The sequence below is a fragment of the Scyliorhinus torazame genome, chromosome 17 (genome assembly GCF_047496885.1).
Source record: "Scyliorhinus torazame isolate Kashiwa2021f chromosome 17, sScyTor2.1, whole genome shotgun sequence".
Lineage (NCBI taxonomy): Eukaryota > Metazoa > Chordata > Chondrichthyes > Carcharhiniformes > Scyliorhinidae > Scyliorhinus > Scyliorhinus torazame.
The window spans coordinates 156,269,131-156,296,902 of NC_092723.1; the positions used below are offsets into that span (position 1 = coordinate 156,269,131).

The window sequence follows — 27,772 nt, forward strand, 5'->3', positions numbered from 1 at the left end:
ATGGCCACAGGACATGTGGGTATTACTGATTCAAACAAAGCTGATAGATAGGGCTAGTGAAGTGTTTGCATCACTACCGGAGAGGTATCTGGGACGTATGAACTAGTGCCTGAAGCCTACAGACAAAGGTTTAGAAATTTAAGGAAAGAATTTGGTTAAACATACATGGAGTTTGAAAGGATCAAACAGTAATTTTGATAGGTGGATAAGGGCTTTGAAAATTGACCAAACGCATGAAGCTCTGAGAGAAATTATACTTTTGGAGGAGTTTAAAAATTCAATTCCTGATGTATTGAGAACTCATGTGGAAGAGCAGAGTATTAAAACTGCGAGATCAGCAGCAGAAATGGCAGATGATTATGAATTAGTTCATAAATCAAAGCTTGGTGTCCGACATCAGTTTCAGCCTGTGAGGGATAGAAACTGGGGACATGAGAAATACTCAAGTGGTAAAAGTAAAGGTGATCTGATGGGAGATAATAAGGAGTGTACCTCAGATTAAAAAAGAAATCCAGGAGGGTGGAAAAGAAATGAAAAGTTTCAAATGTTTTCACTGTAATAAACTAGGCCATGTAAAGTCACAGTGTTGGTGGTTGAAGAAAAGCACTGGGATGGCTGATGTGGTAAAACAGGATAAGACAGTGGGGTTGGTTAGAGTGGTAAAGAAAAGCCCAAGGGAAGCGAAGGAGGTGCAAAAGATTGTACAGACTGTTCAAGAGGTGATTGATAAGAAGGTGCCAGATGTCTTTAAAGAATTTACTTGTGTGGGTAAAGTTTACTTGTATCAGGAGGAGTAGGTAAAGAAGTCACAATTTTAAGAGATACGGGAGCTAGTCAATCGTTAATGGTAAGAGATGAGGAGTTATGTAGGTTGGGAAGAATGTTGCCAGAAAAGGTGGTAATATGCGGAATTCAAGGTGAGAGGAGTAGCGTTCCATTATATAAGGTAAGATTGGAATGTCCAGTGCAGAGTGGTGAAGTGGTAGTAGGAGTAATAGAGAAACTATCTTGTCCAGGAATACAGTTTATCTTGGGTAATGATATAGCTGGATCGCAAGTGGGAGTGATGCCTACTGTGGTTGAGAAGCCAGTGGAAAATCAGACAACTGAAGTGTTGAAAGACGAATATCCTGGGATTTTTATGGATTGTGTAGTAACAAGGTCGCAAAGTCACAGGTTAAGACAAGAGGAGAAATCAAAGAGTGAAGATGAAGTTGAAGTGCAATTATCAGAAACGATTTTTGATCAGATGGTTGAAAAAGAACAAGAACAGGTGGAGGATGAGGCGGATATTTTTAGTTCAGGAAAATTGGCGGAGTTACAACAGAAATATATAGAAATAAAACGGATGTATCAGAAAGCATATACGGAAGAGGAATCTGAGTGTATACCAGAATGTTATTACCGTAAAAGTGATGTCTTGATGAGAATATGGAGACCTTTACATATGCAGGCGGATGAAAAGTGGGCAGACGTTCATCAAGTACTATTGCCGGTAGGGTATAGAAAGGAGGTATTGCAAGTTGCACATGAGGTACCAGTGGGAGGTCATTTGGGGATAAGGAAAACTCAAGCTAAAATCCAGAAATATTTTTATTGGCTTAGACTACATAAAGATATAGTTAAATTTTGTCAATCATGTCACACATGTCAAGTGATAGGGAAACCTCAAGCAGTGATAAAACCAGTGCCCTCAACATCCATTCCAGCATTTGAGGAACCTTTTACAAGGGTCTTAATTGATTGCGTAGGGCCGTTTCCTCAAACAACAAGTGGGAATCAATATCTTTTGACTATAATGGATGTATCTACTAGGTTTCCAGAAGCAATTCCAGTACATAATATTACAGCTAAAAAGATTGTGGAGGAGTTACTTAAATTCTTTACTAGATATGGACTACCCACAGAAATACAATCGGATCAAGGATCAAATTTTACCTCAAACGTATTCAAAGAAGTTATGGATAGCTTAGGAATAAAACAATTTAAATCAACTGCGTACCATCCAGAATCGCAGGGAGCGTTAGAAAGGTGGCATCAGACATTAAAGACAATGTTGAGGACTTAGTGTCAAGATTATCCAGAGGATTGGGATAAATGAATTCCATTCGTACTGTTTGCAATTAGGGATGCACTTAATGAGTCAACCAAACTTAGTCCTTTTGAACTAATTTTTGGTCATGAGGTAAGAGGACCACTTAAATTGATTAAGGAAAAATTAGTGGGTGAGAAATCGGAAATTACATTATTGGATTACGTGTCAAATTTTAGGGAACGATTAAATAGAGCAGGTGAATTGGCTCGACAACATTTGAAAGTTGCACAAAATCTGTTGAAACGGGTCGCGGACAAGAAATCCAAAGTTCGTAGTTTTGCCAGTGGAGATAAAGTTTTAATGTTGTTACCAGTGGTAGGTGAGCCTTTAAAAGCGAGGTTTTGTGGACCTTATTAGATTGAAAGGAAATTAAGTGAGGTGAATTATGTGGCAAAAAACACCAGATAGAAGGAAGAATCACCAAGTGTGTCATGTGAATATGCTTAAAAGGTACTTTGAAAGGGAAGGAGGGAAAAAGGAGGAAGTTTTAATGATTCTAACTCAAAGTGATGAACCAAATCCAGATGACTGTGAATTTGACATACCTCAAATTAAATTGGAAAATGAGGATGTTCTTAAAAATTGGGATAAATTGTTGAGTTATCTTCCAGAGGAAAAACGAACTGACCTGAAAGAGTTATTGATATCACATGGACAAGTTAGCGAAGATAAATTGGGAAGGACTAAAATGGCTATACATGATGTAGATGTGGGAAATGCTGTTCCAATCAAACAACATCCATACAGACTTAATCCTTTAAAATTGGCACAGGTTAACAAAGAGATTGAGTATGCTTAAAAATGGCATAATTGAAGTGGGTTGCAGCCAATGGAGCTCACCCATAGTGATTGTACCTAAACCAGACGGTACCCAACGGTTTTGTGTGGACTATAGAAAGGTGAATGCAGTTACAAGAACGGACTCTTATCCTATCCCACGTTTGGAGGATTGCATTGAGAAAGTGTGACAGTCCGCTTTTATTTCCAAATTGGATTTACTTAAAGGTTACTGGCAGGTACCTTTAACCGAAAGGGCGAAGGAGATTTCAGCTTTTGTGGCTCCAGATGGTATATACCAATTCAAAGTTATGACATTTGGCATGAAAAATGCCCCAACCACATTTCAACGATTACCTAACAACGTTGTTTCAGGATTACCCAATTGTGCGGTATACATCGACGATCTGATAATTTTCAGCCAGACATGGACAGAACATTTAAAACATCTGATGGAGTTATTCGATCGACTTCAGGAGGCGGGTTTGGTGATAGCCCTAGCTAAAAGTGAATTTGGAAAAGCCCAAGTCACTTTCCTTGAGGAATTTCCGATACCCTCAAGACAAAAGGGAAATAATGTGATTTCTTGGCATGAGTAGATTTGATCAAACATTTGTGCAAAAGTTTTGGAGCATGATTGCTCCACTGATGGACTTGCTCAAGAAGCGTAACAAATTCCAGTGGACAGCAGAGTGTCAACAGGCATTTGACGGCCTGAAAGCTGTGATAACCAATGATCCTGTGTTGGAGAATTACAAGGGTCTCTGTGATCAGATTGAATTAAAGTATCTGACTTTTAAAGAGAAATGCCGAGGCGTAGAGAAATGGGCGGATCGTGCAGAGACCTCCTTTTTCAAAGAGACTGTCAATCATGAAGGATTTCAGTTGGAGGAAGAAGAACGGGGGAAAAATGGACTATATTATTATACCTGTTTGCGTGTGTGGTTTTTTTTAAACGAAAAAGTATATTTACTGTGTGCATTTCTTAAAGGATGGTGAAACGGTGAAAAATGAAACCATCTTGAAGTTGATGGTTTATTTTTTTTCTTGGGGGGAGGTGTCATGAGAATGTCGCTTTAAGAAATGTTTGGCTGCTCATGTTACTGCAGTGATGTCAGAGTGTGGGTGGAGCTGAGCTCTGGTTCTGCTTTTTAGTTTCACTTTGAGAAAAGCTTGTGTGTGTCTGTCTTTTTGGTTTAGTTTTTCAGTGTGTTGCAGCTGAAGTCAGCCAAAGTAGCTGTATCGTTGAGCTCTCTGCCATGAAGGACTATCTCTTGATCATTTGGTGAAATCAGAAATTTATATGTTTTCAGTATTGAATGTAAACCCGGATGTGCTTCTGTTTAAAGGTTGTTCATTCTTTTGGATGTTAAAAGGACAGCTTAAAGGATTACTTAGTGTTGTATTCTTTGGGGGTTATCTTTGAATTAATGATTGCTAAGATATTCACTGTTTGTTTTAAAAAGGTTAACTTGAGTTCATAGAATAAACATTGTTTTGTTTTGAAAAATACTTTTCATTTCTGCTGTACCACACCTGTAGAGTGGGCCATGTGCTCGCCATACCACAATCTATTAAAAGTTGTGGGTCAGGTGAACTCCATGATACACTTTGGGGTTCTCTAAACCCTGGCCCATAACAATTATCAAGATAGACAAACCCCCGGGACCTGCTGAAATATATCCCAGGACGTTGTGGGAGGCTAGGGAGGAAATTGCTGGTTCCCTAGCTGAGATATTTAAATCATCGACAGCCATAGGAGAGGTTCCTGAAGATTGGAGGGTAGCAAATTGTGTGCCCTTGTTTCAGAAAGGCTGTAGGGATAAGCCCGGGAACTACCGACCGGTGAGTCTTACTTCTGTAGTGGGTAAGTTGTCAGAAGGTATTCTGAGGGACAAGAATCTACAGGCATTTAGACAGGTATGGGCTAATTAGGGAAAGTCAGCATACCTTTGTAAGGGGAAAGTCATGTCTCACGAATTAGATTGAGTTTTTTGAAGGGGTAACCAAGAAGATAGATGAGGGCAGTGCGGACGACGTTGTCTACATGGACTTTAGCAAGGCCTTTGACAAGGTACCGCATGGTAGGTTATTGCAAAAGGTTAAATCTCACGGAATTCAGGGCGAGGTAGCCATTGGGTACAAAATTGGCTTGGCGACCAAAGCCAAAGGGTGGTTGTGGAGGGTTGTTTTTCAAACTGGAGGCCTGTGACCAGCAGAGTGACTCAGGGATCGGTGCAGAGTCCACTGTTATTGGTGATATATATTAATGATTTCGATGAGAATATAGGAGGCATGGTTAGTAAGTTTGCAGATGACACTCAAGATTGGTGGCATAGTGGATAGTGAAGAAGGTTTTATACAATTGCAACAGGATCTTGACCAATTGGGCCAGTGGGCCGATGAATGGCAGATGGAGTCTAATTTGGATAAATGTGAGGTGGTGCATTTTGGAATATCAAATCAGGGCAGGACCTATTCAGTTAATGGTAGGGAGTTGGGGAACAAAGATCTAGAAATACAGGTTCATAGTTCCTTGAAGGTGGAGTCGCAGGCTACCTTGTTCTTCTTTGGTACTGGTATTATGGTGGTCTTCTTGAAGAAGGTGGGGACCTCGGAGCGGAGGAGTAAGGTGTTGAAGATGTCTGCAAATACACTCGGCAGTTGGTCTGTGCAGGCTCTGAGTGCTTGCCCAGGGACTCCGTCGGAGACCGTCGCTTTCCGCGGATTCACTTTCAAGAAGGTAGCTCTTACTTCGGAGCCTGTAATAGTGGGTATGGGTGTGTCCAGGACTGTTGGGGCAGGTGGCACTGATGCATTCGCTGACTGCTCAAAGCGGGTATAGAACTTGTTCAGTTCATTGGGGAGGGATGCTCCGCCCCAGATATTCCACCTGGCCTTGCTTTGTAGCCTGCGATGTCGTGTGAGCCCTGCCATAGGCGTCGTGGGTTCGTGTCGTTGGTCTGGGACTCTAGTTTGATCCGGTATTGTCTTTTGGCATCTCTGATGGCTTTCCGTACGTCGTACCTGGATTTCTTATACATGTCAGGGTAGTCAGGCTTTAACTCCTCCGTCCGGAACTTCAGCAGGGAGTGAACCATTTGGTTGAGCCAGGGTTTCCGATTGGGGAACATCCGTATTGTCTGCTTTGATACACAGTCTTCGCCACACCTACTGATGAAGTCTGTGACGGTGGTTGCGTACTCGTCCAGGTTAGCTGTCGCGGCCTTGAATATGGACCAGTCCACAGACTCCAAGCAGTTGCGGAGGATGTCCTTGGGTGCCTCGGACCAGCACTGCACGGTTTTCTTGACTGGCTCAGCACGCTTGAGCTGCTGTTTGCTGATTATGCCAACCATGTCTTGTTGCGTCACCCTCCCTTCCCCCCAGTGCCCTTCCCCTTTCCCCACCCTACGGCCACCTCCCTCGGCCTTCTCCCCCACCTCACTTCCGTTCACCAGCATTACCATGCCAGCGTGGCAACTCTTGCCCAAAGGTTCCTCCTACTGACTCCCATGCCACCCCCACCTCTCTGTTCTGTGAAGGCTCCCCGCTGACCTCCCCCTCCCTCACCCAAACAAAGACTCATCTCGAACAACAAGTCACCTTCCCCAAGAATAACCAAACAGAAAGAAAAACCACACAGCCCCAAGCAGCCGGAGGGGGGATGGGGACAGCAGCCCCCTTAGAGACATTTCACCCAGCTACCCTTTGTCAACCCAACAGTAAAGAAAGGGGGAAAAAACCTCCACACCGGAGGTAAAAAAAACAACAACTCCCTCCAACCCCCACTCTACCTGTATTCCTAATTACTTCAAAGTGCCAGCACCTCAGTCTCCCAGAATTGTTCAGTTCAGGTCTCCCCCAGTTTATGAGCTTTGATTAAGTAATTGACCGCTTCTGGGGTCTCAAAATAGTATTCCTGGCCTTCATATGTCACCCAAAGCTTCGCCGGGTATAGCACACCAAACCTGACCTGCTGTCGATATAGCACCGCCTTGGCTTTGTTGAACCCCGCATGCCGTTTTGCCAGCCCAGCTCCAATGTCCTGATATATTCATGATGTGGAGATGCCGGCGTTGGACTGGGGTAAGCACAGTAAGAAGTCTTACAACACCAGGTTAAAGTCCAACAAGTTTGTTTTGAATCACTAGCTTTCAGAGCACTGCTCCTTCCTCCGGTGGATGATGAGGTAGGTTGCAGAAACATATATATATATATATATATATATAGATAGACAACATATATATATATATATATATATAGACAAAGACAAAGATGCAAGACGATACTTTGAATGCGAGATTTTGCAGGTAATTAAGTCTTTACAGGTCCAGATGGAGCAGGTTAAAGAGGTGTGAATTGTCTCAAGCCAGGACAGTTGGTAGGATTTTGCAAACCCAGACCAGATGGCGGGGGGTGAATGTAATGCGACATGAATCTAAGGTCCCGGTTGAGGCAGTACTCATGTGTGAGGAACTTGGCTATACGTTTCTGCTCGGCAATTGAAATGAAATTAAATGAAAATATGAAATGAAAATTGCTTATTGTCACAAGTAGGTTTCAATGAAGTTACCGTGAAAAGTCCCTAGTCGCCACATTCCGGCGCCTGTTCGGGGAGGCTGGTACGGGAATTGAACCGGGCTGCTGGCCTGCCTTGGTCTGCTTTCAAAGCCAGCGATTTAGCCCTGTTCTAGCACAATTCTGCGTTGTCGCGCATTCTGAAGGCCGCCTTGGAGAACGGACATCGCGCAACAATCGGCAGGCAGTAATATTCCCTTTCAGTCGGGAACACGTTTGCAGTCATGGATAGGCGTTCTCCAAGGCGGCCTCCAAATTCTGCCTTCTCCATCTATTTTCCTGCCCCTCCACCTTTGCTCTCGACATCTTGCAAAGGACTCCGAAGAGCCCACCTCCGCCTCCAATGCCACCACAAAATCATTGTTGTCCGACATCACCCTCTTAATCTCTTGGATCTGCGACTCCTGTGCCTCCAAACATTTCTCCACCTTCTCCATTGAGCCCTTCAGGGGTGCCTTAGCCCCGCCAATGGCCTTTGAGCAATCCTCCTGCATCTCCTTCCTCTGCTGGCGGAACTCTTCCTTGATGAAAGCCATCAACTGGATCAGCCAGCATCTGGGGCTTTACAATTTGCACCAGCCCTTCCCCCTCCGCCATCCTTCCACTGGCTGCTGTGCCACAGGTCTCTTACAACTCTTTGGCCACGTCTTTCACCTTCTTCTTCCGGGTTTGGTAACCAGCAGACATACTACTCCTGGGACGAACTTCTCCTCCGACCTTCAGCTACATTTTTCTGTCGACGTTGCACCTAATTTTGGGCAAGAGCTCTTTTCTACTCCTTCAAGCAGGAGCTGCCCTGTTTGCGACCACTCACACCATGGCCGCCACCGGAAGTCCCGTTAAAACTGAAATGAGGAGGAGGGTTCTTTAGCTACAGGGTGTTGAATCTGTGGAACTCTTTGCCGCAACGGTGGAGGTCAAATCACTGAGTGTCTTTAAGACAGAGATAGATAGGTTCTTGATTAATAGGGGGATCAGGGGTTATGGGGAGAGGCAAAGAATGGGGATGAGAAACATGTGGTGATATGCATCACTGTAAATACACAAGGGGTTAATGTAAATACACTACGACTAAGTAAACACTAGAGGGAGCACCAGAGACGTCATGACATGCAGACATACAGCTAATGAACACATAGAATAGGACACAACATGGTACCAGTAGTGCCTGTTGAATCTATATAGTTCAACTCAGCAAGATCCGTGACTACCAGCAACAGCACCCAGGCAAGATGATCGAGATTCCGGTTCCTCAGCAGCCCAGGTACCATGGCAATCTCAGTGCCAACTGGCGTGCATTCAAGCAGAGATTTGAGATTTACATGGTAGCATCCGACCTAGATGGCGTGGCCGATGCTGAGAAGATAGATCTATTACTCACCATTGCGGGTGAAAGTGCAACAGAAATCTTCAACTCCTTCAAGTACTCCAAAGGGCAGGACAAGAGAGACTTCCAGACAGTCCTGGACAAGTTTGAAAACTACTACGAGGTGAACACAACAGAAATCGGTAAAACTGGCACTTATACTCACCACGAGGCAAAGGTAGGCTTGCAACAGAAGCAAACGGCAATTTTGATTGGGATTCTGAGTACAGGATTCTGCTGCGGCCTGACACCAAGAGACAGAGAGTGGTCCACGCACCACAAAGAGTCCCCAACTCCGCACAGAAAGCGATGACAAGACTCCACAGCGAGACCACTGCACGTCTCCACACAGAGAACACAGAAAGACTCCACAGCAAGACCACTGCACGGCTCCGTTGAGAGCGCACAGATCGACTCCACAGCGAGACCACTGCATGACTCCACACGGGCAGCGATGTCAGACTCCACAGAGAGTGATACAAGCCTCCACAGTGAGCTCATTGACAGACTCCACGATGGAAGCAACGCAAGACTCCAGAGCGCAGTCCTTGTATGAACAAGACCATGAAGGTCTAGCAACCTTATCTGAGCAACCAGCAGCAGACGATGCAAGTCTGCCACGCTCAAGTGCATAGCAAGATGACTATGACAGTCTACCACGCTCACGTGAACAACAAAAAGACTATGACAGTCTACCCAGATTATTTGAGCCACCAGAAGAAGACTCTGACAGTCTACCCAGCTCATCTAACCGACAAGAAGACACTGAAGGTCTACGCACTGTATGTGCGACAAGTGACAAAGGCTTCACAATTCCCATACAAGATGTGTGACATCTCAACGAGACTGACAGACCTCAGCTAGTATGTACAGAGGCACTCGACAATCAAAGTGAGGCTACTAGTGACTCCAGTGATTCAAACCTCATCTACTCGAGCCTCTCCACAAGAACCTGAAATGACTCCAGACGGGGAGCATCAAGAAATCAAAGGTGAGTCAAGTGAACCAGAAAGGGCTCCAGACGGGGAGCATTAACAAACCAAAGATGATTCAAGTGACCGGACATGATTCCAGACGGGGAGCGCTGAAGAATCCGAGACGGCACGCTCAATGAAACAGCAGATGCCACAAAGGACAATGACACAAGTAACTTTATGAAGGTCTCGAATTCTCCACTCAGTGTGGTCATTCAGCGCAACAAACACGACAACAAAACCTACAAAAGCAACAACAAAAAGAAGCGCACCAGAGGCAACAAACACAACAAGCACGTCAATGACAACAACAATAGAACAACAACTGGTACAACTCTGTCCATGAAGGACAATGTTACTGCTCAGCTCAGAACAATGGTGAGAGTGCAAACATACCATGGCATGTCAGCGCATCTTACCAATTCACGTTTGCTACACTACGGACAAGCAAACCAGCTTTCAGGAAAGATGTCATCAAGAATTGCTACCATAAGCATAAAGAGACAATGAAGTGATTTGACCATTTGAACACCTACTGATGACTTCTTGGTTGCGTAAACACAGGAACACTGACGGCGTTCACAAGGAAATGACAACTTCAACATCGACACTTCAATAACAAAACAAGAAAGCCACTCGACCATATAAATTTGTGAACTTTGGACTCAACTATTATTTGGTATTGTATAATCCTCAGTCATCATAACTATTCTTTGCTCTTGTATCGTCATCACAGTCATCATAACTTGTACATGTCATCACTTATTTACCTATTTTTTGTTCAATATTTCTTTAACACTGTACAGAAAATATGTAACATGAAAAAAGGCGGGGGGGGATGTGGTGATATGCATCACTGTAAATATACAAGGGGTTAATGTAAATACACTACAGCTAAGTAAACACTAGAGAGCACCAGAGACGTCATGACATGCAGACATACAGCTAATGAACACATAGAATAGGACACAACAAATGGGCAGTCAAGACACCCAGAGGTGACACTGCCACAAGGGGGCATTACACAACCCATATACAAGGACAGGGCACACATGCTCTGTCTCTTTCCACAGGCGACATCTAGAGAGTAGGACAGGGGCAGATCAGAAGCATCACACCCACCACGTGGCTTAGAGCAGACTGGTTAGTTAGACTGAGTTACTATAGCAAGATTAGCAGGAGAGTCGAACTCAGAGAACTGTGCTAATGGTTCAATAAATCACATTGAACTTACTTCAACGTCTGAAGTATCTTTTTGGTCAAAGCTGCATCGAGTTGTAGCCTGTGTTATCCCAGAGTACATAACACAACAAAACATATCAGCCATGATTGAATGGCAGAGTAGACTCAATGGGATGAATGTCCTAATTCTGCTCCTATGTCTTATGGTTTAAAACATCTGAAGAGATCAAATCTCTTGCAGTATTTAGGGTATTCACAGGCTTCCTCGTGCTTATTCTTCGGTTTCTGTAAAACAATCTGTCACACTCAACCTTGCTACAGTATAGGATATCATTTATACTGTATTGTCCACTGTATGTGAATTTTTAAAGGAAGTTTTTTAATCAAATAAAACTCCTATCATAAACAGAAATCATCAGTTCTGGCTAACTTATGAAGAGAACTGAATTTTAGGAAAGGAAAATGAACATCCCTTGAGCCCAAAGTCACACTTGAGCATTCTGATGGTCAAAAACCCCTTGTAGCGAATGGGTGCCTGAACTGAATCCCTGAATGGGAGGTCTTATCAACAGAGACAAGAGACACGTATCACAAATGCAGCTCTACTGCACTTTGCAAATCTTAAACCAGATATTAACATCCACCAGAACAGCCCTAGATTAAACCAAGGTTACATCAGGTGACAAATGCTTAGTATCTATCCATCCAAAACAATGGCAAACAACAGTAGAACTATTACATATGTATAAGACTAAAAATGTCTCAGGATCATGAAGGTGTAATGATAAAATAAAATGACAAAATTGTGCAAACAAATACCAATAAATGATAACAATTTCTCACACAGGAAGCCAACTTCTGTTAGAGAGCAAGGATAGAAAAGGGGTGGCACGGTGGCACAGTAGTTAGCACTTCTACCTCACGGTGCCAAGGACACGGGATCGATCCGGGCCCTGGGTCACTGTCCGTGTGGAGTTTTCACATTCTCCGCGTGACTGCGTGGGTCTCACCCTCACAACCCAAAGATGTGCAGGGTAGATGGGTTGGCCACGCTAAATTTCCCTTTCATTGAATTTTTTTTTTTAAAAAAGGGTCAGAAAAGAAGCACTTGTACCTTTCAGAATATCAGAAAATCCAAAAGCACTTTACAGACAATGCAGTACATTTGCAGTATCGTCACTTTGTTACGTAGGGAAACCACAAAACCAATCTGTCCACACAAAGGTCCCACAAACTGTAATGGGATGAATGATCAGATAATTTGTTAAATTGTGATAGTTTGAATAAATGTTGGTGAGGACAGAGAACGTCACGGTCCTTTCATTTTTACCTTGAGGTTTTTATATCCACACAAAAGAGCAAGTGGGACCTTGGTTCAGTGAATATCTGAAAGATTACACCTACTATAGTGCAGCACTCCCTCAAGTACTGCATTTAAGTGTCAGCCTGGATTAGTGCTTCAACACACAACCTTCTGATTCAAAAGTCAAGTGTGCTATTCCTCAACCAAGGGAATGAAAACTGGCCCAAGCTAAGTTTATGGTACTAGCCCAGGCTAAGGATGGAGTAAGGCCAGCTAATACTGTCGTGATTTCCCTCTTTCTCATTCTCCACATAGGGATGGGTGGTAATTTTTAGTTGTACGTAGAGATTCAAAAAAATGAGGAAAAGCAGTTTTGTTTTTTTTAATTTAGAGGACCCACTTCTTTTTTTCCAATTAAAGGGCAATCTAGCATGGCCAATCCACCTAGCCTGCACATCTTTGGGTTTTGGGGCCGAAATTACGCAAACACGGGGAGAATGTGCAAACTCCACACGGACAGTGACCCAGAGCCAGGATCAAACCTGGGACCTCGGCGCCGTGAGGCAGCAGGGCTAACCCACTGCGCTGCCCTGGAAAAACAGTTTTTTAAAAACATACTATTTAAATGTGGCACTGTGCCACAATTGTAAAAAAAGCCTCAAGATATTTTAATTTTATACTGAAGTTACTGCATGAAAGCTCTGAAAGTAGACAAGAACAAAACAAGCACAACTATTTCGGAGTAGGGTATCTCATCAATTGTGATGGTGTCGTGTTTCTGTCCCATTATTACCAGCCTACTTTGCCTCGAATACTGATATTGAGCCCTGACAGTTGCTTAGATGTATTTGGACCTGACCATGACACAAGTCCGATACCAGCATGATTGCCTGAGGTCTGGTAATAGCCAGTTTTCACCTGGTTTATGAAACCAGTATTGTCAATAGAATAAATGGACATGGTTCTCCCTCTGGGTGGGATTCAGAGGTCATGATGTTTTCGGGTCCCAAACCCATCCCGAGCGATGAAAGTGATTCACTGGAATTTTAGACAAGTTCTTTCTTCAAGTAAAGGCAGAGGTCAAACGCTCGAAGCTTCAGGTCAAATTAAAGACCTTCCAACTTGAGGAGAAAACTGCTACAATGAAAGGCAAGAAAGAGTTTTAACATGAAAGCGAAAGGAAATTGCAATACTGTACGGACTGTGGCTGCTCCAGCACCAGGTGACCTGGGAAGCTTCTGAACTGTTGGGAGCACAGGCCTCCTGTCAGGTGCCCACCTCCAGGCACCTAAACTGCTGACTGGAAAATTTCAGTCAACCTTCTTCAGTTATAATAAATGATGGTAGCAGAGTGGCAATGTTACTGGACTAGTAATCCTAGGTCTGGACTCATGTTTCAGAGTCAGGAGTTCAAATCTACAAGGCATTTAAGTTCAATTAATTAATAAATCTAGAATAAAATGCTTGTCTCCTTATTAAATAATCATGAAACTTCCAGATTGACTTAAAAATCCATTTAATTCATTTATCACCTTCTGGTGGGAAATCTGCCATCCTTAACCACATGCATCTGGCCCACACGTGACTCCAGATCCATAGTGACTCCAGATCCACAGCAACCTGGTTTACCTGAACCATCCTCTGAAACAGCTTAGCAAGTAGGCAGCTCACTAATATTTGCTCAAGGGAAATTTAGGGTGGAGAATACTGGCCTCGCCAGCGAAGCTTACATCCCAAGAACTAGGTGGACTTGACAGAAAATTCTGTGAAGTTTTCATTTATAAGTTGTGGACTATTATCCAATGCTCTGTGGCCCAGGATACAAATGTTCATGAACATCTCCTTCAATGTTCTCATCACCACCTCTTTGGTTGTTGTGTAAAATTGCTTCACCTCAATCCATTGGGGGGGGGGGGGGGAAGGAAGTAGTCCACTACAACGAGATAAGATCTGCGATAGATGAATAAATTGTTGTCCAACTGCTTCCATGGTCTGGTTGGGAACTATGTGGGGTTAAGGGGTTCCTTCTGGTCTTGCTTGTGTAGTGCACACCCAGCAGTTTGCTACTGTTGCTACAATACCCTGGACTAGTGCACAGTCATTCTAGCTCCATTTGACCTGAAGCCTCAACACAGGTGAAATTAGATGTTATTTAGAATGCCCAAGGTCCTGCTGCCTCACCGTGCCGAGGACCCGGGTTCGATCCTGGCCTTGGGTCACTGTCCATGTGGTGTTTGCACATTCTCCCTGTGTCTGCATGGGTGTCAACCCTACAACCAAAGACGTGAAGGGTAGGTGAATTGGCCACGCTAAATTGCCCCTTAATTGGAAAAAATGAATTGGTAGTCTAAATTTTTAAAAAATAATAATAATAATTAAACACATACAAGGTGGTGGAAAGGGAAAGAAAATAAGAAAAATAAAAGGATAGGGGATCTTTCAAGTCAATGTCTTTCTGAAGTTCAAGCTTTCGTTTTGTTCTTCCTTCTGGTCTTGATATGTTTTTCTCTGGCAAGGTTGTCTACCTTTTCTGCAGACTTAGCATCATTTCAGGTCGACAGCAATGGGTGTGCCAGGGAGTCAATGCTTTCAGAACAAAAGAGCAATTCTTTCACTTTAGCAAGCAGAAGGAAGATTACGTTCCTTTCACTTCCAAGGTCTAAACACTTCTGCTACATTCTCTCAAAAAACATCACGCTGGAACCAATCACTAACGGTTGCCAGGCTGAACACTGTCCCTGGCCAACCCACTGGAGCTGCTGGAGTTTTTCTGTGGTAGCTGGCAAGTATTTCCTCTCCAATTTGAGAGTATGATTCGAGCTCCTTGATTAGGCTGACATCATGTTTTGTTCAGAGTTCCACTGTGGCCCTGGAAAGTGTGACAGTTTGTGCTATGAATCAAAACATCACCCATATTGCAGCTTATACCTCGAGCAGAGGTAATTCCAAATGGTAAGCTGTTGGAACAGAATTAGTAAAGAATGTGCAATCTGGACTTTCCATCTACTGGAAGTTGCCAAAAGCTGGTGTTAGCATTGAGCCTTGAAAGTACTGTGCAAAATTTTAGAATGTTTGGTCAGGCCGTCGTCCACCAAGGACATTGGGTCCTCTCGTGAAGGCCTTATTGAGTCAATTTATGCAGATATTGATGGACCCATTCGGGTTTGGGACTAGAACCATTGCCAGAACACCATTCGGTTGGCTGAATGACAGGGGCGATGACACCCATTTTTGTCATCTCATCCAGCTCTTGTTGCACTTGTTTATGAGCGGATGAGGTATTTTTCTGCACATGGGCATCCTCTCACAGTGTAAGCCTGTATGCGGTCCTCAGTTACCGGTTTGGTAGAGTATCGGAAAGGTATTTTTTTTTTTTAAATGGAACGCGGCTCTTGCTGGTTGACCATGTCAATTTTCTGTTGGAGGTTGAAGTCGACACCGGTTTTTCATATTAAAAGGGCGCATTTCTGGTTGTGGATAATGAACAGGGGTGTCTTGTATTCTTTTGTCTTGTACACAAGTGTCACTCGCAGAGTACCTTTTAGCAGTAGTTTATTGTGAGCTGCTCTGTACAGCTATGTTGTGCAGGGCGTCAGTCGTTGGGTCACCCACCATAGTTTGTTGTCCGAATGGCTCTGTCCGCACTGACTCCCGTATCCAATTTAAAGTTTGTTACAAGACCATTAACCAAAATGTTTGTGTTCCAGAATGAAAATCTACTGACCTCACATGGTGTTTCCTCTAGATGTGGTGAATCACCTCGAGATCTTTTGTGCATCTACTTGTGCTAACTTTGCATAGCTTTCCAAAATGTCCTCTGTGTTTGCAATTAAACACTGTGCTGAGATAGACATAGATCAATGCCTGTGGGGTGCTTGGATCCATAAAGCTGGCATGGTTGCCCATCCTCTAGTGGTTGGTTAGGGTATTGTTTCTTTTGGTATGGAGTGTCCCTACCCCTCTGTTGTTTTACTAGTTAGACAGTGGGGCTGCTCTGTACCATGGCTTGCCTTCACCCCATTAAAATGGATCGGTGCTATAAACAGCTTTCGGACTGCCTGAATCTGAATGACCTTTTCAAGGGTCAAATCTTCCTCAGCTTGAAGCATGTACGAGTGCATCGTCCACCAACAACAATTCTGTGCTCTGATCTCAGGTAACTGGTTACAGCCATCATTTTGTACAGCTCATTAATAGTCAACAAGTTCTCCTGGATGTTGAACACATTTGCGAACCTTTACTCTTTTAAGGATCGTGTTACTGCTCAAATTGAAACGCATCAAATGCTTTTAAAACTTCATCAAATTTTGCTGCGGCTTCTTAGATTCCTTGTCTAGCTATTATATCATCAGCTATTGTTCCTAATGAGTAAAGCAGTGTGTTAACCTGTTTAGCTTTTGATCCATGGTCATTTATAATTAAAAGTGTTTATACCTTTAAATGTTATTGGGAATTCCAAGATGGCACTTCAGTACGCTTCTTCTCAAAGAGGTCTTCTGTGCTTTTTAGTTTTGGCAGGCTCCTGTAGTAATGCTATTCGAGGGTGGCACGGTGGCGCAGTGATCAGGGTAGCAAGGACCCAGGTTACTGTCCGTGTGGAGTTTGCACATTCCCAGTGTCTGTGTAGGTCTCACCCCCACAACCTAAAGATGTGCAGGGTAGGTGGATTGGCCACGCTAAGTTGCCCCTTAATTGGAAAAAAAGAATTGGGTACTCTAAATTACTTTTTTTTTTCGTAATGCTGTTCGCAATTTCTGTGGCTCGGCCCGAGTTTCCCCCACAGTATCTAAGTATTCTGAGGACATGAACTGTCAATTCCCGGCCTTTGCAAAGTTTTTTAAACTGCTGATTTCTTTAATTATATATTTTATTTTGATCGGAGCGAGGTAGAAGGCACCGACTCTGGCTGCCCACAGTGCGTTTCAAAACAGCAATTTTGACTGCTGCTAAAAAGGGTTTAAAACTCATTCTGGTCAGGAAAATATTTTAGCTCACCTCTGCTGGTTTTAGCTCACCTCTGCTGGGTAATATGATTATGGACACTTTGGATACTAAAGTTGAACTTTTACTGTAGGGTGCAGTTTTATTTCTAATTTCTTCTTTCAATCCTGCTCTGAAGCTTTTCTCTGGTGTTGCGATACCCTGGGCGAGCGCGCGGGCAATTCCAGCCGCCCTCGTCTCGGAGTCGCAACTTAAGTGAATTAACAAATAATCCTTATAAACTTGTCGAGGTTTTGGCCCTAGATGCTCCAGATGTATAAATAAAATGTTAAAAAATGATTTATTTATAACAAGGAAAAAGATTAATATATAATGATAAAAGTAGAATTTGCTAATCTAACTATCCCCAAACCCTGTCCCATCCTCCACCCAGACAGATACTGGAATGACACAGTGGAAAGGTTAAAAAATAAACAGGGATTAACAAATATGAGATAGTCCTTTGCTGCCGACGTGGCAGTCTATGTAGCCAGCGATCTCCTAATGAGATCTTCAACCTGAACCTGCAAGCTGTAGAATGCTCTCTAAATCACCAGACAGAGATAGAGAGAGAGAGAGAGTTTTAAAACAGCCTTATGGTTGGACCTCTTCACAGAACTCATACAAAATGGAACTTCTCAGAAGACCCGCCTTCTTTCTAGAAGTTTCTGACTGGCTCCACGAATCACAGACAACAATAGGAGGAGGTTGGGAATCCTACATTCCTCGATTGGCTGCTTGCCAAGTCTATCAACTAGACATCACAGGTTCAGCCACAGAACCTAAAGGGGTGTCTTGGGTTAGTCCATCAGGGCAGGTTTTTTTGTGTCAAAAAGACTGTGATTTAAACAGAAATCCCAAATGCAGTAATGTTGTAGCCGCTAATCAGAAGACTGTAGCTCAAAACAGGCAGCAGGACAGGAATTAAAAATGGGACACAGGACAAACAAGAGGTTTTACAACAATATCCTAACACCGGCGATCTCCTTGTGCACCTTGGTTTCTGGTGTTTTTTGCCAAGTCAGAATGCTACTTTTTTAATCTACCAGGTTTTAAATTTCTGCTCCAGCTTCTGAGAGGTTCTGGGCTGTCGATAACTGTCATCATAATGTAAGATGTGTGTAGTTTGCTCGATGTCACAACGAGGTTCTGAATTTAGTATACTTTAATCAGTGTTAATTAACTACTTGCAACTATATGCATATAGACAGTACAAGGTCTAGGAGCTGTCTCCATGCTTGCCTCTACACACATCTCTGTCCAGTACAAGGCTGACCTCTAGACTTGGGTCAAGTGTTATTTTACATCACAGTGTGGACAGTACTGTACCGAGTCCCATGTTAACCATTTCTATACCAGACCGTTGTACTGCAGGTTCTTAAATGACCTCATGGTAGCAATATGACCCTGACACTCTTTAATAAACAAGTATTACAAATATAGGTCTGAAGAGAAGAGTCAATGTGCAAGCAGAACATCAATTTGGGCTGGTTTAAGCAGACTGGGCTAAATCGCTGGCTTTGAAAGCAGACCAAGGCAGGCCAGCAGCACGGTTCAATTCCCATACCAGCCTCCCCGAACAGGTGCCGGAATGTGGGGACTAGGGGCTTTTCACAGTAACTTCATTTGAAGCCTACTTGTGACAATAAGTGATTTTCATTTTTCAAGTAAAAATAAATGTTTTTATTGAAATTTACATTTATACACTGTACAGGGGATGATTTAAATGGTTATTATTTGCAATTACCATGCTGTTCCTTTTTGGCTCCCCCTCTCTCTTTGTTTACCCCCCCCCCTCTTTTCTACTATTTTTGGGCCCTATGTTAGGCCCTTTTCTCCACAGTCGATGGTTTATTTGTCACTCATTTTGCTCCTCTAGCTTTGTGGGGGGACTCTGGCCCCCGTGTCGGTCTCTCCCTGGGTACATTCCTGCCGATTCCTTGGGTCTCTTCCCCCATTGCCACCCCCCCTTGTTCCTGTCTGCTTTCTGTGGCTGTGATGATTCCTATATGCCCGCCCTTCCCCCTCACCCTCCCTTTCTATCAGTTATCGGCTTCAATAATAATAATAATCTTTATTAGTGTTACAAGTAGGCTTACATTAACACTGCAATGAGGTTACTGTGAAAAAACCCAGTCGCCACACTCTGTCGCCAGTTTGGGTACACCGAGGGAGAATTCAGAATGTCCAATTCGCCTAACAAGCACGTCTTTCAGAACTTGTGGGAGGAAACCCACACAGACACGGGAGAACGTGCAGACTTCACAGATTGTGACCCAACCCGGGAATCCTCAAAATGATGAAAGATTGCTGAGCTCGGAGGTGCAGAGGGATCTGGATGTCCTTCTGCACAAATCGCAAAAGGCTAGTATAGCAAGTAATTAGGAAAGCTAATAGAATGTTGGCATTTATTGTAAGAGAAATTACATATAAAAGTAGGGTGACAATGCTTCAGGGGCGCGATTTAATTAAATGTTAACAAAGTCCCATAGCAAGTGCGTTAAGCTCGCAGCGCCGAAAAACAAGGCTATAAAACGCGACTCGTGTTTGATAAGGTACCTCAATGGGGAATGCACGACCGAGGCTGCAAATAGCCCCATTTTGTACACTGAGGGGCTCTGCTCACCAGAACTCCTCATTAAAGAGTGTGATCTGGACACCAGTTTTAAATGGCATTCCGATCTGAGGCCCCCAAAGCAGCCGCGGAGGGCCCCCGGCCCCTGAACACCTGCACAGGGCATCCCCAGCCCAATTACAACCACGCAAAAACTGCCAGGTTGCCACTCACACTTCCAGCTGGTAGTGCCACCTGGGCAGTGCAGGGTGCCCAGGTGGCACCAGCATTATCAGGATACCACCCTGCCCAAAGGGCATGCACCTGGGGGCCTCCAATTCCTTGGGAGACCACGAGTGCCGATCCTTCTGGTCCCCTTTTGTGGAGTATGGTTTTGTTTTTTGTTTTTTTATTCAAAAAATATACTTTATTCATAAAACTTATCATAAGCATTACAGAGCATTTTAAATTGTCTTGACTGTACATTTCCGTCAGAGCTACCCATTGCCTTGACTTTCTTCCATTCAATTTTGATATTATTATACACATATCACTCTTTACATTACAATTCCTTCTTAAATATTTACATTGTCATGTTTGTTTTATACATTGGAGTGTTGGTGGCCCAGACCGAGGGGGGTTTACACTGTTACCCGCCCCTCAGTGTACATTTGCTGGAAAGACCTTACACAGTGGTCTTTCCCTATTGCGCCTTGGCGGCAGCTTCCCCAAGCTTGAGTGCGTCCCTCAGCACGTAGTCCTGGACCTTGGAATGTGCCAGTCTGCAACACTCGGTCGAGGACAATTCTTTGCACTGGAAGATCAGCAAGTTTCAGGCAGACCAAAGAGCGTCTTTTACCGAGTTGATGACCTTCCAGCAGCAGTTGATATTAGTCTCGGTGTGTGTCCCTGGAAACAGTCCGTAGAGCACAGAGTCCTGTGTCACAGATCTGTTCGGGATAAACCTTGACAAATACCACTGCATCTCTCTCCAGACCTTCTTTGCAAAGGCACATTCCACAAGGAGGTGTGTGACCGTCTCATTTCCCCCACAGCCACTCCGAGGGCAGCGTGCATTGGCGCAGGGCTTCGGGTGTGCATGAAGATTCTGACAGGGAGGGCCCTTCTCACCACCAGCCAAGCTAGGTCTTATAGAACATAGAACATACAGTGCAGAAGGAGGCCATTCGGCCCATCTAGTCTGCACCGACCCATTTAAGCCCCCACCTCCGCCCTATCCCCATAACCCAATAACCCCTCCTACCCCTTTTGGTCACTAAGGGCAATTTATCATGGCCGATCCATCTAACTCGCACGTCTTTGGACTGTGGGAGGAAACCGGAGTACCCGGAGGAAACCCACGCAGACAAGGGGAGAACGTGCAGACTCCGCACAGACAGTGACCCAGCGGGGAATCGAACCTGGGACCCTGGCGCTGTGAAGCCACAGTGCTATCCACTTGTGCTACCTTGCTGCCCGTTTGAAAGTTCTTGGTGCTTGTTTGAAAGTTCTGATGATGAGGCGTTCTGCCAGATGACTCTGGCAGTCTGCTCAGGGACTGCTCAGGGAACCAACCAACGTCCTCCACGGTCTCCTTTTCCCTGAGGGCCTCGAGGACATTACGTGCTGACCACTGCTTCATTGCCTTGTGGTCAAAAGTGTTTTTCTTCAAAAACTTTTCCACGAAGGACAGGTGGTACGGTACGGTCCAACTACTTGGAGCGTTCCGCGGCAATGAGGCCAGGCCCATCCTTCGTAACACCGGGGATAGGTAGAACCTCATTTTAGTGACACTTGGTGTTTGCATACTGGGGGTCCACGCACAGCTTGATGCAACTGGACACAAAAGGTGGCCAACAGGATGAGGGTGGCATTGGGTACGTTCCGCCCTCCCTTCTCCAGAGGTTTGTACATGGTGTCCCTTCGGACACGGTCCATCTTGGATCTCCAGATGAATTTGAAGATGGCGTATGGTACTGAATGGCCCTCGCCCGAGGTCTCCGAGGCAAGGGAGATTGATTCCACGCCTCGGGTATCTCCGGAATCTACACATTAAAGCGAGACTAGCTGTCTCGCTCTAATATGCAGATTTACTCAAAAGTGATCCCGCCCACAATGGCCGGGATTCACATTGCAACTTCTCACGAGATCGCTTTAGATTTTGCGAAACGCTGCGAGCCGCATAAATCCCGGGAGTATGGGCTCCTGATTTTTATTGGCTATGCTGTGCTGTGGTGAGCTGCTTTATGGGCACAGAATGGCCATTAAATCATGTCCGAGTTATAGAGTACTAGTGAGACCACATTTGGAATACTGTGTATGGTATTGATTACCTTATTTAAGAAAGGATGCAAATGCGTCAGAAGCAGTTCAGTTCAGATAATCAGAGTAATACGCCGAATGGGTGTGATGTCTTCTGAGGAAAGGTTGGACAGGCTAGGCTTGTACCCACTGGACTTAGAAGAGTACGAGGTGACTTGATTGAAACATACAAGATCTGAGGGGTCTTGACAGGGTGGATGTGGAGAGGATGGGCGGGATTCTTCCCTAACCAGCGGGGCGGGACGTACCGGCGCCGAGAAGTGACGTGAACCACTCTGGCATCGGGCCCACCCGGAAGGTGCGGAATCCACCGGATGGCGCAAGCGCGGCATCCCAGCACATGCGCAGAGGGGTTTGTCTCCACGCCAGCCATGGCGGACCGTTACAGCGACAGGCGCGGTGGGAAAGAGTGCCCTCACGGCACAGGCCCGCCCGCGGATCGGTGGGCCCTGATCGCGAGCCAGGCCACCGTGAGGGCTCCTCCTGGGGCTCAATCTTTGATTACTGGGAGGTTTCAAGGGCAAATTCACCTGCTGTCCCATTTACAAGATGCACTGCAGCTTCGAGGGCATCTTCCAAATCTGCAACTTCTATCACCTAGAAGGGCTAGGGCAGCACACAGATGGGAACACCTGCAACTTCTGCTCCAAGTCATACACCATCTTTACTTCAAACTATATTGCCTATTCTTCACCCCTGCTAGGTCAAAGATCTGCAACTCCCTTCCTTTTTAAAAACAAATTTGAGTACCCAATTATTTTTTTCCAATTAAGGGGCAATTTAGTGTGACTAATCCACCTACTTTGCACATCTTTGGGTTGTGGGGTGGAACTCCCTTCCTAACAGTACTCTGGGTGTACCATCACCAGATGGAATTCAGTGGTTCAAGGCGGCGATTCCCAATACCTTCTCAAGGGCAATTTGGGATGGACAACAAATGCTGACTTTGCCAGTAACACTTACATTCCATTAACAAGTATTTTTTGCAACTTCACTGAACAGTCTCATATTGCCACTTGGGTAGTTGTCATTTTACACAGGCGACTGAAATCTAATACTACAAATACTGACTAAACTTTGGGTTGTCCGTAGAAAGCCTCGCCTGATGAGGATTGGAATTCCAAGAATGTACTGCTCGTCATTTTAAATGATTGGGAAAAAGCTTTTACGTACCTGTGAATTTTCTCAGGGGCAAAAACCCTCATCAGGAGTGCAAAGTCAGAAAATTAACCTTTTAATTTCATGGGTAATTGCTCAAACATATTTCACCTCAGATACATACATGTTCTAATCAATAGCTGGAGCAAGCTATCAGAGAGGGATGTTGAGGTAAACTCTACATTCACATCAAAGAGTTTCTATTTGCACTGTTATAAGCAACTTAAACACATGCATGGTTTTTGGAATATTAATCAAATGTTTTAGAAACTTGCATCAAGAAACTTCCACTCAATTTCATCCCTCTCAACTTAATCAAGATTAGATTCATTATATGTATTAAATTTCTGTGGTAAAATTTACCTGCTCAAATTCTGGCCAAAGCTGCTGAAGTGGTCTTGTTTCCCACAAGGTACTATCCTGCCACTTGTGAGGATCCTCACAATGTGATAAGTAATGGACAACAGAATCATCATTTTTCACTTGTTTCAATCTACATTTCTTCTCCAATCTCCATTTTACAGGTTCTCCACTGTCCTCCATATTCCTCTGATAGTTAGCACTTTCCACATTAAGCAATTCTTCTGCGGTGTTAGGTTCTCCAGTATAGAAAGCTGTTGACTGCAGAGTGTACAAACAAGTTGGTGGCTGCTTCTCTGAGCTACTTGCACAGGAGCAAATTTCACACTTCCTGCCACTCCGAACATGATTATTTCTAGCAGTCTCAGTAAGTATGTTTGGGAGATCACCTGATACAAGCATTTCACTGCTGGCATTTAGCTTTACTATTGGGGGCTCACTGGCTGGAAGAGGCCACAATGTTTTATCAGTTTCTGGAACTTTAGTCAGCAAATCAGTTCTCATTTTTGCAATTATGTTCCTGGAGTCTCTGCAATCTGCACTTTTAGTATTAGATTCACTCAAGCTGGTGTCATTCCAAAATGAAAGGAGACTGCTATCACTGCTTGAACTTTCATCATGAGATGTAAACCTGCTCTCTCTGCTATTAGCAGGTGATGAACTAAGATCATCAGTACTGGAAGTATCATCTCTTTCCAGATAATGGCTGAGGGACAAAGGAACTGAAGGCCACTTATCAAGTCTCGGAAATGATGGTAGACAGCTATCCATGTTTGAATTTTCTGAGTCGCTGCCTCTGTGCCTGATCTGAAGCTTAGAATGTAATAAACTAAATTCCTCAAAGCACAAGCTTCCATCCCCATCTTTGTTTCTGCCAGTCCAAGAACTAATCTGGTTTTCACTTTCGTGGCCCGTTTGTCTATCTGTGCATAAATTTAAATGTAGTTCTGGATCAGTCTCACTACTTTTGTCTCCACTGGTTGATTGAAGTGACATTAATAATTCATTGACCAGCTGGGATGAAATAGGGTCAAATTCCTTTGCAGTGCAAGACTCCAATTTATCATTGTCTATCTGCTCGCTGCTGTGAAATCTGACCAGGGTTGTGCCCAACTGACCAGTCATAGGTTGTTTACCAGGATCCTGCAAATAAAGGGGATTGCTGCCTGACTGCAACAATGCTGAACAGGTCCTGTCGCTCCCTCTGGTCTCCATGTATACCTGCTGTAAAAATCAGTTAGATTTGTTGAGATGGCATTAATTTCAATATTTCTACTAAAGATTAAAAAACTATCTTCCTTTCCTAATATGTTTTTCCTTCATTCCTTGAAGTGAACCTTTCCCCCCCATACCTGTAGATATCGGGCTCGATAGAAAAGCATCATTGCACCCGGCTCGGGATACGACGAGGCCGGTAAATCTAGCGAGTGGCCTCTCGCGTGATCTGCGATGCTCGGGACACCTCGTGAGATCTTCTTGCCCTCACTGGGTGGGATCCAAATTTACATACAAGTGAGCAGTTAGGCTCACTTAAATATGTCGGCGCCGGATTCTCACAAAGCCTGGGATTGAATGCCCATGCCTGTGAGACCCCGCCATGGTGCTGTTTAGCACTGGTCCGGACAAACGTGGACCAGGCATAACGGCGCGTTGTGGGAGTGACACAGGCCATCGGAGGCACCCGGGTGGTTTGGCTCTGGGCAGGATCATACCCTGGCACTCCAGCTGCCACCTGGGCACTGTTAGCCTGGCAGTGCCACCCAGGCAGCATTGACAGCCTGACAAAGGCACTGCCAGGGTGCTAGTGCCAGGTTGGCACTGCCAGTGATCAGGCCTGGGGGTGCCCAGCCCTTATGAGGTGGGCTGAGGGGGGGCTCGAGGAGCCCCTAACAGGTAAGTTGGAGGGGTCCGGAGGCTATAGTGGTTATCCAGAGATCGGGGACGAATTTTAAAATAGCGCCTTGATCTTGTCAGTGCAGGAAATGGAGGCAAGTGCAGCCTCAGTGGGGCATTCCTTGTCATAGCCAAAAAAATCAGACTCCCATTTGATAGCAGGGTCATTCTTGGCACTGCAGGCGCCGAGAATCACCCCGCTAAATATGCCCAAAGCGGGACTGGTTTTTCTTCCTGGTAAATCATGCCCATAAAGAGGATTCTAAAGCATTTGGGGAGTGTAACAATTGGGCAAGGGAACACACAATAAATGGGAGGATTGTGGAAGAATGGAGTAACATCGAAGTACATGGCCACAGGTCCTTAACAGTAGCAGAATGGGTCGATATGATGGTTGAAAAGGTGCACGGCATACTTCATTAGCTGAAGCATAAGAGCAGGGAGGTTTATGTTAGAACTGTTACAGCTTGAGTACTGCAAGCAGCTCTGGTCACATTGTAGGAATAGATGAGATCGTAAAGGAGAGGCAACAGAGGTCATTTACAAGGATGTTGCCATTACTGGAACATTTTAGCCATAAGGAAAGATTGGGTACGCCAGGCTTAATGTTTTCTTTGCTACAGAAGAGACAGAGAGGTGACTTAATTGAGATATATAAAATCATGGATGACCTAGCACAGATGACCTTAACATAGGGGTCAAAAATAAGGGAGATTAAAATGTTCTTTTTTTTTTAATAAAAGTGCCCAATTCGTTTTTTCCCCAATTAAGGGGCAATTAGTGTGGCCAATTCACCTACCCCGCACATCTTTATGAGTTGTGGGGGTGAAACCCAAGCAGACACAGGAAGAATATGCAAATTCTACACGGACAGTGACCCGGGGCAGGGAGCGAACAGGTTCTCGGCGTGTGAGGCAGCATTGCTGACCACTCCGCCACTGTACCGCCCTAAGGAGTAGATTTAAAGTGCCTGGCAAAGGATCAGAGGGGAGATGTGGAATTTATTTCACCCAGCTAATGGGAAACTGGAGTGCATTGGCTAAAAGGCAGAGGCAGAAGCTCTCACCAGTTTTTAAAATTTAAAGGGCATGGTGGCATAGTGGTTAGCGCTGCTGCCTCTCAGCACCAGGGACGCGGGTTCAATTCCAACCACTGGTGAATGTCTGTCTGGAGTTTGCACGTTCTCCGTGGGTTTCTTTCGGGTGCTGTAGCTTCCTCCCACGGTCCAAAGATGTGTAGGTTAGGTGGATTGGCCATGCTAAATTGTCCCTGTGTCCAAAGGTTAGGTATGGTTAGGAATAGGGCGGGGGAAGAGGGCTTAGACAGAGTGCTCTTTTGGAGGGGTATCGCAGATTCAATGGGCTGAATGGCCTCCTTCTGGACTGTAGGGATTCTATGATACTTGGAAGTCTTAAGTGGAGAACTGCGACCTGCAGGACTCCAAACCTAATAAAGGAAGGCGGGATTAGCTGGTTGGTTTTGTTGACCGGCATGGAGTAACTGGATTTAACAGAAAAGAGATGTTGCTGGTATTCTAATGAGTTGTCACATACAGGGCGGCACAATGGCGCAGTGGTTAGTACTGCTGCCTACAGCACTGAGGACCTGGGTTCGATCCTGGCCTGGGTCACTGTCTATGGAGTTTGCACATTTTCCCCATGTCTGCGTGGGTTTCACCCCCACAGATGTGCAGGGTAGGTGGATTGGCCACGCTAAATTGCCCCTTAATTGGAAAAACATAATTGGGTACTCCAAATTTTTTTTTAATGTTGTCAAATACAGCATACATCAATCTAGGTTAACGTATATCAACATTTTCCCTATTACATTTTGGAAAGATACCATGGACAAAATATTCTGTTTAAGTGATACGAACATACAAAATAGGAGCAGTAGGCCATTTAGTCCCTTGAAACAGATCTGTTTGTGTTGAGTTCCACATTCTCCATCTACCCTTGATGGTCTCTGGTACCATTACCTAAAACAATCTATCTCTCTCCGCCTTAAAAATATTCAGTGACGCCCCCCTACTTGTAGGTACATTTGTATATGATAGTATTAGTAGGAATTACCACCACAAAATCTTTGGTGACTAGTCCTGCCTTGCATTGTGTGGCACTATGACTGTGCTAAATTGAATAGATTCAAAACAGATCTAGTAGCTCAAAAGCTGGCGTTCATGAGACATTGTGGGTCATCAGCAGCAGAATTGTATTCAACTACATGG

General features: G+C 44.5%; 1 protein-coding gene across 1 annotated transcript in view; it reads right to left on the reverse strand.

The window, feature by feature from the left end:
• LOC140393479 (uncharacterized) overlaps window positions 1-27,772 on the reverse strand; it is a 74,801-nt gene that overhangs the window by 37,229 nt on the left and 9,800 nt on the right. The window contains exon 3 of the mRNA XM_072479804.1: window positions 23,656-24,876. Within this exon, the coding sequence (XP_072335905.1) occupies window positions 23,656-24,876 (1,221 nt within the window). The remainder of the gene's footprint in view (window positions 1-23,655; window positions 24,877-27,772) is intronic.